This window comes from Ictidomys tridecemlineatus, chromosome 5 (assembly GCF_052094955.1).
Source record: "Ictidomys tridecemlineatus isolate mIctTri1 chromosome 5, mIctTri1.hap1, whole genome shotgun sequence".
Lineage (NCBI taxonomy): Eukaryota > Metazoa > Chordata > Mammalia > Rodentia > Sciuridae > Ictidomys > Ictidomys tridecemlineatus.
This window is the reverse complement of record NC_135481.1, coordinates 46,012,355-46,029,391: the sequence shown is the minus strand read 5'-3', so window position 1 is coordinate 46,029,391 and position 17,037 is coordinate 46,012,355. Positions and strand designations below refer to the sequence as shown.

Here is a 17,037-nt window from a genome sequence, read left to right as displayed (position 1 = left end):
GGCCTTGAACTTGTGATCCTCTGAATCAATCTCCCAAGTCACTGGGATTATAGGCATACACCACAGTTCCTGGCTAGTATCATTTTTTGAGTTAAGACTTTATTTTTCTTATGACTTTGCTGAATAGACTCTACCTTCTGGGTACCAACAGACCTGTCAAAGGACTTTCTATCCATGGCAGTCTACTGTATGGTTCAGTAGAAAGTCTAGTTAGCATATCATGATCAATAGCTTCTTGGATTTTGATCAAAAGTGGCTGGACTGTATCTGTCTTTGGATACATGGGAAATGAGCCCAAATTCCCAAGCTTGTGATACTGCGGTTAAGAGAGTCAAGTGCGAACCATTCTTTGTTGAAGGAGAGGGGCAATTAATTCACTAGGACTCCAGGACAGATGCATTTATTTCTCCAGAAAATCATGGCCAAGGACTGGGAAAAAGAATACTCTTTGGACAACTGCTTTTAAGGGAGCATAATGGTATCCTTGAGGAAATCTAGTGGTATGAGACTTGTTTAAGAGCCATATAGAATAAGAAATTAGGACTTTGGGGCAGATAGACAGGTGAGAATGACAGTCAAGTGCAATGAGCAAAATCAGGCTTGGCTTTCTTTGCCCAAGCACAGGTCACAGATACATATAAGGTTGTACCCCACCTCCTCCACCACCATCAACATGTATATTAATTAATGAATCATGATGGGAGATGAGGGAAAGTGCAATCTATTGGAGGATGATGCTGACTATGCCCTTTTTGAGATTAATGTGAATATATAACTGAGTCATTCTTTTTCCTGTTATTACTTAATGTGTCCAGAGTTGTCCAACTTGTTCTACTTGATGTAACAGCAGATGCTCTGAGTAACAGCAGATGCTCCAACAAGCTGCAAACTATGTCTTTTTCCCTACGACCCACATCTTTAGCTGGATGGAGAGCATATGGTACCCAACAAAGGGTCTTCTCATAGAAGTACCCATGCCCATGTATGCACAGCTTTGAAAGGTGAGGGATGGATGTTTGGGAAGTAGCTATCACCATGGAAGAATCAATTCTTTATTTTTCATAGTAGAAAGTCAGTAAATATTTTCTTAAATTTTAGAAACCAAAATAAAAGTATATATATAATATTTTTACCATGGATACAATACCTAAAAATGGCTAAAAGTTTATTAAAATAAAAAAGAAACAAAAATGGGAAAACTGGAGGCAGGGATTGTGGCTCAACAGTAGATTGCTCGCCTAACACAGGTGGGGTGCTAGGTTCGATCCTCAGCATCACATAAAAATAAAATAATGGTATTGTGTCCAACTACGACTAAATCAAAAAAATTTTTTTTAAAAAAATGGGAAAACTGGAGACTGAAAAAAAAAAATGTTACCTATAAGGAAGATAGAAATGGAATGAAAGAAGTAGAAGATGCAGTGACACTTCTTTGAGTGTATCTTTTTGTATAGTTTACAAACATACAAATATTTTACTTATAAAATAAAATTAACAATTATGGGAGAAAACTCTAAAATTCAATACTATAAAAATTGAATTGTAGGTACTCTTATAAACAACCATATTATGAAAGACAAAGAAAACCTGAGGACCTCTTCCGGATTAAAGGTTTCTAAACATGACCTAACTACTGAACGTACTCTGAGGTCTTGAATTCAATCCTTAATTGGAAAAGACATCCTTAAAGTAAAAATCCTTTGGGTAACTGGTAAAATTTGAATATGGATTATAGATTGCATAATAGTACTGTAGCAAAGTCAAAGTTTCTGATTTTGTATTGTGGATTAGCCTTTCTTTCTTTTTCTCCCCCCTACCCTTTTTTTTTCTTCTGTGGTACTAGTCATTGAACCCAGGGCCTTGCTCAAGCTTGGCAAGCACTCTACCACAGAGCTACATCATCAACCCTTTTTAAATTTTATTTTGAGACAGGGTCTTCTAAATTGTCCAGGCTGGCTTCAGATTTGTGATCCTCCTGCCTCAGCCTTCTGAGTAGTTGGGATTACAGGTGTATGCCACTGCATTTGGCCTGTAAAATAACCTTGTTCTTAAGAAATTTAGAGATAAATGGACACAATGTCTGAATTTACTCTCAAATGGTTGAGGAAAAAGATGTGCATGCAAATGTGTACACTCATGGAGAGAATGCACACACAAATGTGGCAAAATGTTAAGTGCATAATGTAGGTGAGGAATGTAAGAGTTATTTGTATTATTTTTACAGCTCTTTTGCAAGCTCAAAATTATTTCAAAAAAGTTTGTTTTTTAAAAAAATGTGTTTCTGGTTTCTTCCCTGACACATTTATTTTCCTTCTCCCTCCCACTCTCAACCTGGGCTTTTCTTGGCTGAGAGTTTATGTAATCTTGAACTTTACTGGTGAAGTGACATGAGGGAGATGGAAATTAGTATCACGTAGTATCACTTATAACGATCTGACTGAACAGGAAACATGGCTGTTCCGTATCTTCTTTACCTGATAAAGGGCTGTCGTACAAGGTCTGCCTACCTCCCTTGTGGAGGGACAGGAAGTGTTTTAGTTACAGACCTCTCATCATCATTATTTACTCTTAATTGGTCATTGGTAACTTGGAAGAACAAACTGGGAATCACAACAGGTAGCAAGAGAGACACACATCCATATTAGACACTCATACTCCTTCCTTTCCATAAAGGTGTGGGCATACAAAGGTGTGGACCCTAACATGGATGGATCTAACATGATGACTTCTTATTTAAACACTTAGCACTCAACCACTGTGTGGTTACATTTCTTTAATATCCAGAATAGTATTAGGACAATACAAATGTTTTGCTGTAATTCCAGTATTTACAGAAGACAACTGGATATTTCAATGCAGAGGTTTAGGTGCAGATTTCACAATTACAAAAAGCCAACATCACCTCAAAGGACATTCTCCAAAGGAGCAAAGCAGAGGCCAGGAATATTGACTAAATGCTTTGTTTAACCAAAAGTTGTACAGAAAACAAAGATTCCATGACAGGCCATCACATTCATAGTTGAAGAGAAACAAATCACATTGTTAGCAACAAAACAGCATCCAGCAGACCGTCAAGCTGTATTTACTGTAGGCAGAGCTTGGGAGACTGGGAGCATAGAAGGCCTAAGATTGAAGTCAGCTCAAGCCCCATTCACACATGCACCCAGTCCCTTTTGTTTACAGTTGGATCTGTTCGTTCTGGGGACTCCACTCAAGGACCTACTCCAGAGAAGTCTAGTTTCCCTTAGTAGTTTGGGGCTTTGTTTTGTTTTGTTTTGTTTTGTTTTGTCTATATCAAGGGGCATGGATATTCTGCAAAACTGGGGCCTTCCAAAGCCAAGGATAAAGAAGGAATACAGCACCCCATCCCTGATCCAGTTCTGCATTCTTTTGTTTGAGTTGGCTTATCTCTCTACTATGAACAATGAATGCCCAATATGGGCTTAAACTGCTATTCTCATGGAGTGATTTTCATTTTTGTCAGGAACCAAATCCTTAAATGGAAAGAATCAACCGTTTTATCTAGAGTTGGTGGAGTAGGTTTGCTTATGAAGTCTCACCCTGTTGATATCATGTAGGCCTGGGAGCCTCTGTTCTGAAGAACTGAGCCAATTAGTTAATATTCTCCACTAGATTCTTGGCAGGTCTTAACCTGCCCTTCACAAAGCCTCAGCAGCTATGGTGCTTCCAAGATGTTTCATCCCAGGGTCAAGTCCCTACAGGGCTGGAAGAAAGGCCTGGGTGGACCAGCCTTGTCCTCATGAGAGTTTCCCACCTTGAAGCCTCCTTGGCACGTCACCTAGAGGATTACTCTTCAGGGGTAGGTGGAAGCTCTCCTTGTACTCAAGTATATAACTAACTCCCAGAACAACTAAAGGGGCTCTTTCTTCCATTTTCTTAGCAAATGGAACTGGATAAAAAGCTAGCCTACATTAAGTCAAATGAAGTCTGGAGCTTTTCATTCATAGCAGCTGATATAGACAACCTGTTGAAGACTGGGCTTCTGATGGGAGTGCCTCATCTCTGAACTCTTTGTGCACCACTGTGATGATTTCTTTGTGGATCTTTCATTAATTTTATGATCTATTTTATAGTTTCAATTTCTTATACATTATTTTATTTTCAGAAGCTTCAAAAAAGCATCTTAGATTCAGTTTGTTTATATATATAGAAATTTCAGTTAAATTGGTTTTTAATGATCCCAATCCTCTAATGTGTGTAACTTTTATTTTTATGCATTACTATGGCCTATTTTTAAAGATGAAGGTTTCCCTTTTTTGTTTTGTTTTGCTGTTGGAGATTAACTCTAGACAAATGCTCCCACATGCTAGGCAAGTGCTCTACTACAGAGCAACACCCCTCTAGCTGAAAATTTTGTTTTTAAGTTGGCTCCGATGAACCTCAGTTGGGCTTTTCTGGGCTTCTCATCTTTGACTGTATTTGGCAAGGAATGAATAAGTAAATAATTGCTGCATCCCTGTTTGAAGGACTTTTAGAAAAATAAAGCTTTTCTCTTCTGTGTGCCCTACATAGCACTTCTGCCTGGAGGCAGCACAGTGACCTGCCTGTGCCTGAGTGTGATCTAGGGGTCTGCATGAGGGAAACTGGGGACTTTCCAAAGGGCTCCTAGAGAAATTCAAAAGCCCGAAGTGAAACTGAATCTATTTTTCCATTTTGCTTCAGTTTTGTCTTGTGAAGAAATTATAAAGCAAGCTCTGGAAAAACAGTATAAAAGAACCATGATTAAATATCCTGGAGAAGATCTTTACCAATGAAGGCTGTTATACTACTAGTCCTCCTACGAACATAGCACAAGTAAATAGCTTCATATGGGCACAAAATAGAATACACAATATATATTCTTGGCTTTATCTAAAAGAATCCCACTGGTAAAAATGAAAATAACTGACTGTAGAGACTAAATTATCTTTATTTGCAGAATAGGTGCCCCTCTAAAGCACTGGGTATTTACAAGTCCCAGTATCTTTCTGGACTCATAAGAGGAACAATGGTTCCATGGAGATTGGCATGGTTTGAGTGGGCACAGTAATTGGCATGGTTATGACAGGGAAGAGCAATAGCTTCCTTCAGATGTAGGGTCAGGAAAACATAACACAATAGAGTCTACATAATAGCTGCATAATAAATACTGATCAGTTTATGAAGAAGACATTCTTAGAAGTCAGTTGAATATCACTCTTCTTAATAGATGATACTGACATTCTCCTGATTCTTATTGGTACAAGACAACTTCGTAGACAAATATTGCACAAAATTCTATAACAGGTTTCCACAGGGGAGGGTTTCCATCTGGTCTCTGATGTTCCCCACAGAAAACTAGATAAATGTTTCCATAGGTCATTGTTCCTTGTGACCTGAGTGTGCTTCCAGTGAAAGGTCATGGTTCTGTCTACCTCATTGGTAAACTCTAGTGGTGACAGGCAAGAATCTTTTAGTATTCGCAGCAATTACCTCCTATAACACCTTTCTTTTGGCAATTTAGAAAACTATTCAGGGACTCAAAATGACAGATGACATTTTAAAAACACATAAACAAGACATGGTCATTATTCTTTTGTGGGAGATGTGAACTCTTCAGGGTAGCTTGCTGTTCCCCTGCCAGTACAATTTCTCTTCCATTTTTTTCTTTTTCCATCGGCAGAGAAGCAGCATCTTAAAGGTCTTCCTGAAGGTTCTGTTGCAGAGGGCGTAGCAGATGGGGTTGACGGTGCTATTAACATAGCACAACCAATAGCCCAAGTGCCACAGGGTGACAGGGACACACTTGTCACAGAAGGTGGACACCAGGACCATGATGTTATAAGGAGTCCATGTGATGATGAAGGCCAGGAGAATGGCACTCAAGGTCTGGGCTGCTTTCCTCTCTTTGACAAGGACCATTCTCTTTCGTTTGGTCATTTGATGGCTGAGATTGGGATCAAGGCCTTTCGTTGAAGGGTCCTTGGACATTGGGAAGGAGCAAGGCATGATTTTCACCTTGCGACAGCCGTTGTTGGCCTCTTGGGTCCCATCAGCTTTTACCACCAATCGGAACTTATAAGCCACGCATTTTTGACTCTTGAGTTTATTAGCAGCTGCTGGAGGCAGGAAGTATTTTGGGGTGTCACAGTTATTTTTTTCAGTTTGAGCTTTCACAAAAGTCTCCTTTGTTTCTGCAGCACTGAATTCTTCCTTTGGGCTTTCCTTCTCCTGACTCTTGTAGACCACTTGGAAGACAGGGTCAGTGGTGGGCTTGTCCTCATCCTCTGAGGAGGGGTAGCTGCTGCAGGTAGTGAGCTGCTCAGCTTTGGTCCAGTCAGTGGTTGGGTCAGTGGCTTGGGATGGCTTTCCAGTGGTGGAAGTGCTCCTGCGAGAGGATGACCAGGAGGCCTGGTTCCTTTCCCTCTGTGCCAGAGTAGGTTGAGGGCAGGTAAGGCAGGACCTGAGCAGAGCCCTGTGAGCTGGCTTTCTCTTCCCGGCTTCAGCCACAGAGTCAGAACCCTGGAGGTCAGCCAGATCCTTGGTTCGCTTCTCTGTTTCCCGGTAGATTCGGCAGTAGAGGATGGTCATGACAGAAACAGGGATGTAGAAGGCAGCAATGGCCGTGCCAAAAGTGATGGTGGGCTCAGAGAGGAACTGAATCTGGCACTCATCTGGTGGTACTGTCCGCTTCCCAACCAAGTACTGCCAGCAGAGAATGGCTGGGGCCCAGAGGATGAAGGAGATCAGCCAGGCCAAGCCAATCATGATGCCAGCCCGCTTTGGGGTACGCTTGGCCCGATACGTCAGGGGTCTTGTGATGGAAAAGTAACGATCAAAACTGATCACCAGAAGGTTCATGACAGAAGCATTGCTGGCCACATAGTCCAGTGCAAGCCAAAGGTCACAAGCCAGACTCCCAAGAGCCCAGCGTCCCATGAGGATGTAGGTAGTATAGAGGTTCATGGAGAAGACCCCGATGATGAGATCTGCACAGGCTAGGCTCAGCAGGTAGTAATTGTTAACTGTCTTGAGCTGACTGTTGATTTTGAAGGAGATAATGACCAAGACGTTGCCCACGATGGTGACTAGGCTGACCACAGCAGTCACAGCTGCGATAGTGATAACTTCCCATAGTTCATGGCGCTCCAAAGGCTGGTGATTTACCAGGGTGCTGTTAACCATGGTTGCATTGAAGTATGATTCACCTTCCATCCTGGTGCAAGAATTTGCATTGGGATTAATTCTTAGGTTCTACCTAGATGGCTCTCTGTTCTACCTCACCTCTTATTGGCCAGTATCTGGAAGAGAAAGAAACACATTAGCTCCTCTCACCAGCATGACTCTTTTCCACCCATTGTTTATCTTTTCTAACAGAATATCAAATGTGGTTGCACACACAGTTAGAGCAAGATGCTGAACTCTCTAAACTTTTGGTGATATTTTTATAAAGGCATTACCGTTTTTGCTTTTTATGATAATGCATGAGTGCTCTCCTTCTATGTGGACCTGCTGCCCTCTTGTGTCCACTTTTTGAAAAAGGACTGAGAAGATGTTGGAAAAGGAACAGGAGAGAACTGATTATCTGGGAGCAATAAGCAGGAATATTAAATGACCTTACATTGCAATAACCTCATAGCACAAAACCTATTTTGTGAGCTTTGGGCAATTGTGGAGAGTGGTGACAGTGACTGGGAAACCAGTGTCTGAGATTGGGGTCCCTGATGACTTAATGGCTGTGGCATACTTGGTGACTGGGAAAGTTTTTGCGAAAAGGCATAGGCTGCCCAGTTGCTATGGAGATGTCCTCCATGCTAGAGTCTTATCAGCCTCAACCTTAATCTCAGGCACAGCAGCTCCTGGGAATGAAGGAACTTCCTTGCTAAGATAACAACATTTTACCAGTTCCGCTGCTCCTGAATCTACCCTCGAATTAGTAACTTTAAACAATGAACTTTCTAGAGAGCTGCATAATTCTCCTAACATTGCACATTGCAACTGTAGAATGTAACTGAGGAAACAGCTGTATACTGTTGCTAACTCTGTAACTTTCATGAATACAAAGAATAATGCCTGCATAATCTTTAATCTGATTTAGAGACATATATAATAAAGATTGCTGGTGTAATTCTTTAGACCTGCTTCTCCATCAGAGAGCAGCATTCCATCGGACCCCAGCTTTATCTTCAAGATCTGCGTGTATTGACTCTTGATTTCTTCCAATCTCCCGTAGCCCCTTGCTGGAACCTGATAGTTTGGCCGTGCTGGTTGGGACAGGTAATAAGTACCTAGACTGTGGTGAACTGGAGAAAAAGACAAACTGTATCTATTCTATAATTCCAATCTTAATTATTAGGGGTTACTGAGGCACTATTGTGAGTCAACATGGGATGCAACACTTCTCCCTGCCTGAATGTGCAAATTCCACATACAGACCTGGTTTGCACCTTTTGAAATTTGCCCACTCCTGAAGATAATAACCCTCTCTCCATTCTTGACTATTATCAATATCATAGAATTGTCTTATCTTTTTTTCCTGATTACATAAGTAATAACACTCCTCATAAGAGTTTAGTCAATATTAAAATCTAAATGTAGAAATGTTTCCTCTAATCTCATCTTGCTATTGGGTAACCAGTGCAATAAGTTTAGTGTGAATTTTGGCAGTTTTTTCCCCGCTATGCATATACTAATACCTATTTAGAGGTGCATTTTCTTTTTCTTTTTTCTTTTTGTTACCAGGGATTGAACCCAAGGGTATTTCCCCACTGAACCACGTCCCTAGCCCTTTTTTATAAACCAGAGACAATGAGCCTAATAGAAGAAAAAGTAGGCCCAAATCATATTGGATTAGGCTCCTACTTCCTTAAGAAGACTCCTGCAGGGCAAGAATTAAAATCAAGAATTAATAAATGAGATGAATTCAAACTAAAAAGCTTCTCAGCAAAAGAAACAATCAGTGAGGTGAATAGAGAGCCTAGAGTTTGGAAGCAAATTTTTACCACTTGCACATCAGACAGAGCACTAATCTCTAGGGTATATAAATAACTCAAAAAGCCAAACTCCAAAAAACCAAATAACCCAATCAATAAATGGGCCAAGGAACTAAACAGACACTTCTCAGAAGGCGATATACAATCAATCAATAAATAAATGAAAAAATGTTCAACATCTTTAGCAATTAGAGAAATGAAAATCAAAACTACTCTAAGATTTCATCTCATTCCAGTCAGAATGGCAGCTATTATGAAGACAAACAACAATAAGAGCTGGCGAAGATGTGGGGAAAAAGGCACACTCATACATTGCTGGTGAGATTGCAAAATGTTGCAGCCAATATGGAAAGCAGTATGGAGATTCTTTGGAAAACTGGGAATGGAACCACCTTTTCATCCAGCTATCCCTCTCCTCGGACTATACCCAACGGACTTAAAAACAGCATACTACAGGGACACAGCCACATCAATGTTTATTGCAGCACAATTCACAGTAGCTAAACCATGGAACCAACCTAGATGCCCTTCAGTAGATGAATGGATAAAGAAAAAGTGGTGTGTGTGTGTATATGTGTGTGTGTGTGTGTGTGTGTGTATACACACACATACATACATACATATACATACACATTGGGGATATATATATATATATATATCCCCAATGGAATATTTCTCAGTAATGAAAGAAAATAAAATCATGGCATTTTCAGGCAAATGGATGAAATTGGAGGATATAATGCTAAGTGAAAAAATAATAAACCAATCCCCAAAAAACAAAAACAAATGCTGAATGTTTTCTCTGATATAAGGAGACTGGTTCATAGTGGAGTTGGGAGGGGGAGCATGGGAAGATTAGACAAACATCACTATCCTAAGTACATATATGAAAAAGGCATGAATGGTGTGAATATACTTTGTATACAAGCAGAGAGATGAAGAATAGTGCTCTACATATGTAATATGAATTGTAATGCATTCTGCTATCATATATAACGAATTAGAATAAAAAAATTAAAAAACAAAATAAAAAAACATAGAAGACTGAGCAATAGCTTGTAACAACTGGGCCAAATATGGGAGGGTTTTTTTTTGTGGTGCTGGGGATTGATTCCAAGGCCTTGTGCATAGGAGGCAAACACTCTACCAACTGAGCTATGTCCCCAGACCCCAAATATGGACTTAATCTTTAATCCCAGAGAATTTATGTATGCTGTTATACTTAGGCTGAAATAAAAATTAGTAATTGTTTGAAAAAAATGGGTATTTTAAATCAATTATCTGTTGACAATTTAAACTTTAAAATTAAAAGAAAAATTTTCCTTTGTGGATTAAAAGTCTTTGTACATAGCTGGGCATATTGGCACATGTCTGAAACTCCAGCAATTCAGGAAAAGCAGGAAGATCCTAAGTTCAAGTGCAACCTCAGCAATTTAGTGAGACCTGTCTCAAAATTTAAAAAACTATGCATGTATGTGATAAAGATTTTGATAAGTTCAAAAGGGTAAAAAGTAGGTTTTGTCTTCCCCAAAATCTGTTCTCTAAGCTCCCAGTCTCCCTTTTCCAGATGTATCTCTTGTTACCTTGCATCTATAACTGCTTGGTATTATCAACACCCTAAAAGTCATCAGCGCAAGTCCCAAGGATGCTGGGTCACTAGGCAGAGACTTCCTGGCACCTGAAAAGGGTGAATAAAGTTACATTACACCATATAATTTTGTTGCCAAATACCATCATAGGCTGTTTTCTAGTTGCCAGAGCTAAGTTACCCAGTGCAAGAAAAAGCCTATAGAACTTCCTTTATTTTTCATTACTCCTTTTCTTCTTTCTTTTCCCCAATAAATACCTAATGAATGTCTATTATGTGATGGATTCAAATGCTGGAGATACCACAGAACAAGACAAGACTCTGCCTCAAGACATGATTTGGGGATATAAACAGGTAAATAGCAGGGGACAGCATGCCACTGGACACACGTGACCCAGTTGTATGTATGTATGGGCAGGAACTCCATGAATGTGTGTGTGTAACTTGGATATGTCTTCTCTCTCATCTGGTTTCCCATATGAAAAAATAAGAAAACTCAACAATGGAATGGATCCAAGATAACTATAGTTCTGTAAATTTGAATCTGCATTATCTAATGTGATGGTTAATTTTATGTGTCAACTTGTCTAGACTACAAGACTCAGTTGTTTGATTAAATCAATCAAGATGTTGCTATGAAAGTACTTTTCACATATGATTGACACTGAATCAGTAGACTTTGAGTACAGCAGAAGTGGATTCATAATGTAGATGGAATTCACCCAATCACTTGAAGACCGTAAGTGAAAAGACTGAGACTTCTAGAAGAGGAAGGATTTCTGCCTCCAGGTGGAGGACTCAAGAGGACAACATCAATTCCTGCTGGCTTCCCACGCTGCCCACTAGCTTCAGACTCACCAGGCCCTGTTAACATGTGAGCATGGGAACCTGTCCCTCCCCCTCCCCTGTCCTCCACCAGTGAGTTTGGGGATGAGGTTTGATTCCTATAAAATGAAGGGTTGATCTAGGTAAGCAGATCTCATCATAGGCTGCTCAGTAAAACCACCCAGGAGCTTTAGAAAAGTATTAATGTCTGGGCCTCATCACTGGCCTGTTAACTCAGAAACTACTTGAGAGAGACTTGGGTATAATTTCATTTTCAAATTCCTTAGGTGATCCTCATGTACAGCTAGAGGGGGAAAACCAGTGATGTGCCAGGTGAAGTTATTAGAGGGCAACGCTGGCATCACCTGGTAGCTCTTTATAAATGAGTAATCCCTACAACTAGAATCAGTGCTTCTCAAAATTTAACATGTATACAAATTACCTGGTGGAACTTGTTAAGTTGTAGAATGGGGCTTGCAATTCCACAGTTTTTTTTTTTAAAAAGCCTGAGTACTCTTGATGCTGTGATCCCCTAAAATATAAGGCTAAGAATAATTTCTCAACTTCCTAGAAAAGGCAAACCATAGCTCACAAAGATGCTAAACTGGAATTTTAAATTGAAATGCACAGTAACATATGTATTTCCTTCTATCTTACAAAGTCATTTGAGTTTTTTCTTCCTGTTTGAAATTAATAAATCTTTCCAACTTTGCTTACCTCTATTCTTTTCATTTGGGGAGGAGAATGGTTTTTTCTGGTTCCTAGGTTATTGGGCCTCCACAGATCCTTTCACAAAGGCATTTGGGACATGAGGAAGGCTCTATAACTGAAGGACTGATTTCTTTATTTGGATCATAGTTAAGTGTGAAGACTAAGTTTCAAGCATGAGAGTTTTCCACCAGATGTTTCTTTTTCTTTCTTTCTTTTTTGGTACAGGGATTGAACCCAGGAGTAGTTAACCACGAAACTGCATCCCAGCCCTTTTAATATTTTATTTTGAGGCAGGGTCTCACTAAGGTACTTGCTAAGTTGCTGAAACCGATCATGAACATGTAATCCTCCTGCCTCAGCCTCTCTAGTTGCTGGGATTACAGGTGTACACCCCCATGCCCAGTTTCCATCATACATTTCTTGAATCATTAAACAAAACAAAAAAACTTCTTGAGTAAAAGACTGTGTTTATGGAGGAGTAACTCTTATTTTTTGGTAGTGGAGAAGTTGTAAAAGGAGGCAAATGAAATGCAACTGGTTATCTGGGTGTGGGATCGGGACTCTTACTTGGTTACTCCAACTGTAAAAGTCCTTACTTTTCACCCACTGTCCAGAGAATGTTTATTTCTAGGGTGCCAGCATTAGCAGAGAGCAGGGGAATAAAAAGTTTTGTGTTCCCAACCTTAGCAGTTTGTGTCTTTGTTCTTTGTAGTCAATGAATTACAATAGAAGAAAAACAACATAAAAACCAAAAGGTGAACACTGTGTCCTAAATGAATTCCTTTCCTTGGAGAGTGGCCTTGACTTCCTAGGCTTTGCATAAGGGAATTTAGGCCTTGATTTTCTGAAATCCCTTTTCTCTGAAGAGCTTTATGCCTCAACTTGTCCTGCAGTGGAAAACTTTTTGTCTATAGCCCATTGATTTTGAGACATCAACAGAACTAGCTCATGTCATTATTATGGAAAATGTTGATGAGCTCCTTTTCCTTTTCAAGAACAAATCCAGAGCAAGTAGGCTTAAAACACATGTGGTAACAATGAGTTAGGTATCAGAAAGGACTTCCAATGAGAAAAGTACAAGAAAGGGATGTTCTGGACTTGGAAACTATTTTATTTACTTATTTTTAAATTTATTTTATTTTTTGATACTAGGGACTGAACTCAGGGGCACTTTACCATTGAGCTACATCCTCAGCCATTTTTTTTTTTTTTTTTTTGGTACCAAGGATTGAACTCAGGGGCACTAGACCACTGAGTCACATTCCAAGCCCTATTTTGTATTTTATTTAGAGAAAGGATCTCACTGAATTGCTTAGTGCTTCGCTTTTGCTGAGGCTGGCTTTGAACTTGTGATCCTCCTGCCTCAGCCTCCCGAGCCATGGGATTACTGGTGTGCACCACCATGCCTGGCCTAGCCATTTTTATTTTTTATTTTGAGACAGGGTGTCCTTAAGCTACTGTAGGCCTTGCTAAATTGCTGAGGTGGGGCTTAAACTTGCTCCTTCTGTCTCAGCTTCCTGAGTTGATGAGATAGAGTAGAAGTGCTATCTAAAGATTTGGCAATTAGGAGATGATTTCTCAATGTCTCTGAAGAGACAGAATCTGGAGCAAGATTGTAACATGACATTCTTTTAAAAACATTTGCCACTTTTACCACTGTACTAGATTCTGTAGATCATATGAAAGATACATGACAGGCCTTGAACTGAAGGAGTTAGTCTTTTTCAGTTCTAAAAAGGAGGATCTAGGAATAATGTTGAACTTTTAGACCAAACTGATGTGATTGTTATGGAGGACATTAAATGATTGCATTATTAGTGTAGGATAAGGAAACAGATGAGACTTTTTTACATGAAGGCAAAAACTGGAGCCACTTAATGCATATCCTGTATTCCCAGGCTTGAGGCTTTGAGGCTGGGGGTGGGGGTGGAGAGGGCTGACCCCCTCTGTTAGAAACAGTCTTGTTATCACAGATCATGACTTTCATTTTAAATATTATCATTTTCTATATATGTCTTGATATGAAGAAGTCTGGAAGCAGCGCCACAACAGATTTATAGATGAATTAGAACATCCAGAAGCCCTTCACTATTCCCTAAGTCTTCCCAACAGAGTTAAGGACAAGGACTATTTATCTTTGAATTTCCAAGGATGGCATGTTGTTCTGCAAGTAACAAAAAGAAAATGTTTTAAGGAGGAGGGAATGATCAAGTGTATCATATGAGGGCTGGGGATGTGGCTCAAGCGGTAGCGCGCTCCCCTGGCATGCGTGCGGCCCGGGTTCGATCCTCAGCACCACATACCAACAAAGATGTTGTGTCCGCCGAGAACTAAAAAATAAATATTAAAAAATTATCTCTCTCTATCTCTCTCTCCTCTCTCACTCTCTCTTTAAAAAAAACAAAAACAAAAACAAAAACAAAAACAAAAAAAAAAAAAAAAAAAAAAGTGTATCATATGAGGTTGATAAATAAAGATTAGGAATGAAAGCTGATCATTGGATTTAGTTACATGAGATCATAATGAATCTTTTTAAAAAATATTTATTTTTTAATTTTAGTTGAACGCCAAATCTTTATTTTATTTATTTTTATGTGGTGCTGAGGATCAAACCCAGGGCCTCACACATCCTAGGTGAATGCTCTACTGCTGAGCCACAACCCCAGCCCTAAGCTCATAATGAATCTTGATACACTGTTATGGTGAAATAGTGTGAAAGCCTCCTGGAAAAGAAAGTGGATGGGAGAACTGATGATTCTTTTGAGCAGCTTTGTTATAATGGGGGTATAGAAATGGAGTGAAAACTGGATTAGGAGGCAGTTATTTTACAAAAAAAAAATAAAAGTGGAAATAATACATGTTTTTATGGTAATGTGAATTGTTCTTCTGAAGTTTAAAAACTGGCATGTAGAAAGAGTTGCTGAAGAGATGTCCCCAAGTTGGAGAGTAGGGAGACAAAGTGGTGGGGGTAATAAAGGCATTGTTTTCTATGGGTATTATGAAGATTAAATGAATATGTGTAAAGTACTTAGAATAGTGTCAGGTGCAAAATGTTAAATGAATAAGTGTTACTACCACTCTCCACAAGTCTGTCAAACAGGCCTAGTAAATACCTTCTCATAGTGTTACTGCTAAATGAAAGTATCAAGCATATTTATTGTGTTCTAATGAAGTTGGCTTCATTTGAAAGCCAATATCTTTTCAACCTCACACTTTTGGAAATTTCTTGAAAACTATTGTATAGCTATATTGATTTGTTCTAGTGATTCTCATCTACCATAATTTTTGCTTCTCAGGGGACATCTGGCAAGTCTGGAGACATTTTTGGTTGTCATAACTTAGGGTAGAAGGGGTGACACTGGCATCTAGTGGGGAGAGGCCAGGGATGCTATTAAACATTCTCAGAGAATAAGCCACCACAAAAATTTTATGAAGCTCTAAATGTGCCAAGGTCATGTGAGGTATTCTGATTTGTATAAATATTGATGAAATTAATATGTGGATCTCTGTTTTGGTGGGAGCCCCAACCAGTGGTATGCTGGTAAATATTCAACCACTTTCTTCCATGTCCTTTTCTCCCTACTGTAGTATGAATGTTTGTCTGCTCTAAGTCACTTAAAATTCAATCACCAATGTGGTGGTATTAGGAGATCAGGCCTTTGACAGGCAACAGGTCCTGAGGGTGGGACCCTCATGAATGGGATTAGTGCCCACACAAAAGAAATCCCAGAGAGCTAGCTGTCAAGTCCAAGAAGAAGGCATCTGCAAAATTTTGGTGGAGGCCTGCCTTCTTGTCATAACAGTTTTCTCCTCACATTGTGGAAGAGGGGAGCTAGTTCTTGTCTGCTTGTGAAATTAAGACAGCCAATATCACTCAAGATTAAGATAGTCATCCCTATTCTGAGCTCTCAAATTCAATAGTTCTTCCCCTTGAGCACACACACACAAAATGGGAAAATTATTTTGGTTTTGAGATGCAAAGAATGAAGGATCAAAACTCAGGGCCTCACACATGCTAAGCAAGTGCTCTACCATTGACCTCACAGCTTCTAGCTGTGTGATCTTTAAAGTTATTTAACATCAGTGTTTTAGATGTTATAACACCAATTTACTCATAGGGCTGCTGAGGTTCAAACAATGGGACATATGGGAAGTACTTAGAACAGTGTTCTAAGTGCTACTTTTTTTTTTTTTTTCCTTCTGCAGTAATACTGTTACTTTTCTTTTTTTTCTCCCTTTTGCAGTACCAGGGATCAAACCTAGGTGCTTGGTCAAGCCTGCTAGAAAAGTGTTCTATCACTCAGCAACACCACTCTTTTTGAGACAGGCTCTTGCAAAGTTGCCTGGACTGGCTGCAACCCCAAGTATTACAGGTGTGTGCTACTGCCCATGGTCAAGTGTTAACTATTTTTTAAGATTGTTTCAAATTTACAGTCCTCAGGAATTCCCTCACCCTGAAAAGCTCCTTATCAAAAAGTCCAACTCCTGTTCACCCAACAGACTTTAGCCTGTTTGTTGGGCATACTTCTTTGGCTCTTGATCTCAGGGCACATGGCCCACTGGACTGTAATAATCTGTTCATAGGATTATCTTCCTTGTGGGAATGAGCTACTCAGGGTAGGGTCAATGGCTTTTTTAAAAATTCAGGACATAAAAAAAAAAAAAATTCAGGACATAGCACAGTGTCTGTGCAGAGCAGATGATTAGAAGCAAAGAACACTTTTAACTACATGTGGGTTTAAGGAAAGGCCACAAAGGACTGGCAAAGAAAAAACACTTTTTTTTTTTTTTGCTAGGCTGACGTTTTTACCCTTGTTTTCATTATTTTCATGTGGTTTCTGTAGAACAAGCTTAAAAGTGGCTCCCATGAGTCTGTATAATCAACTGTTTGCTCTCCCTTTCTCTTTGGAGGGCACTGTCCAAGTTAGAATGTCAGTTTCA

General features: G+C 39.6%; 1 protein-coding gene across 1 annotated transcript in view; it reads right to left on the bottom strand.

The window, feature by feature from the left end:
• Positions 1 to 2,756: 2,756 nt before the first annotated feature.
• Positions 2,757 to 17,037, bottom strand: part of Chrm5 (cholinergic receptor muscarinic 5) — a 79,339-nt gene continuing 65,058 nt past the window's right edge. Inside the window, exon 2 of the mRNA XM_078049893.1 lies at positions 2,757 to 7,280. Coding sequence (XP_077906019.1) covers positions 5,596 to 7,194 — 1,599 coding nt within the window. The 5' untranslated portion in view covers positions 7,195 to 7,280 and the 3' untranslated portion in view covers positions 2,757 to 5,595. The remainder of the gene's footprint in view (positions 7,281 to 17,037) is intronic.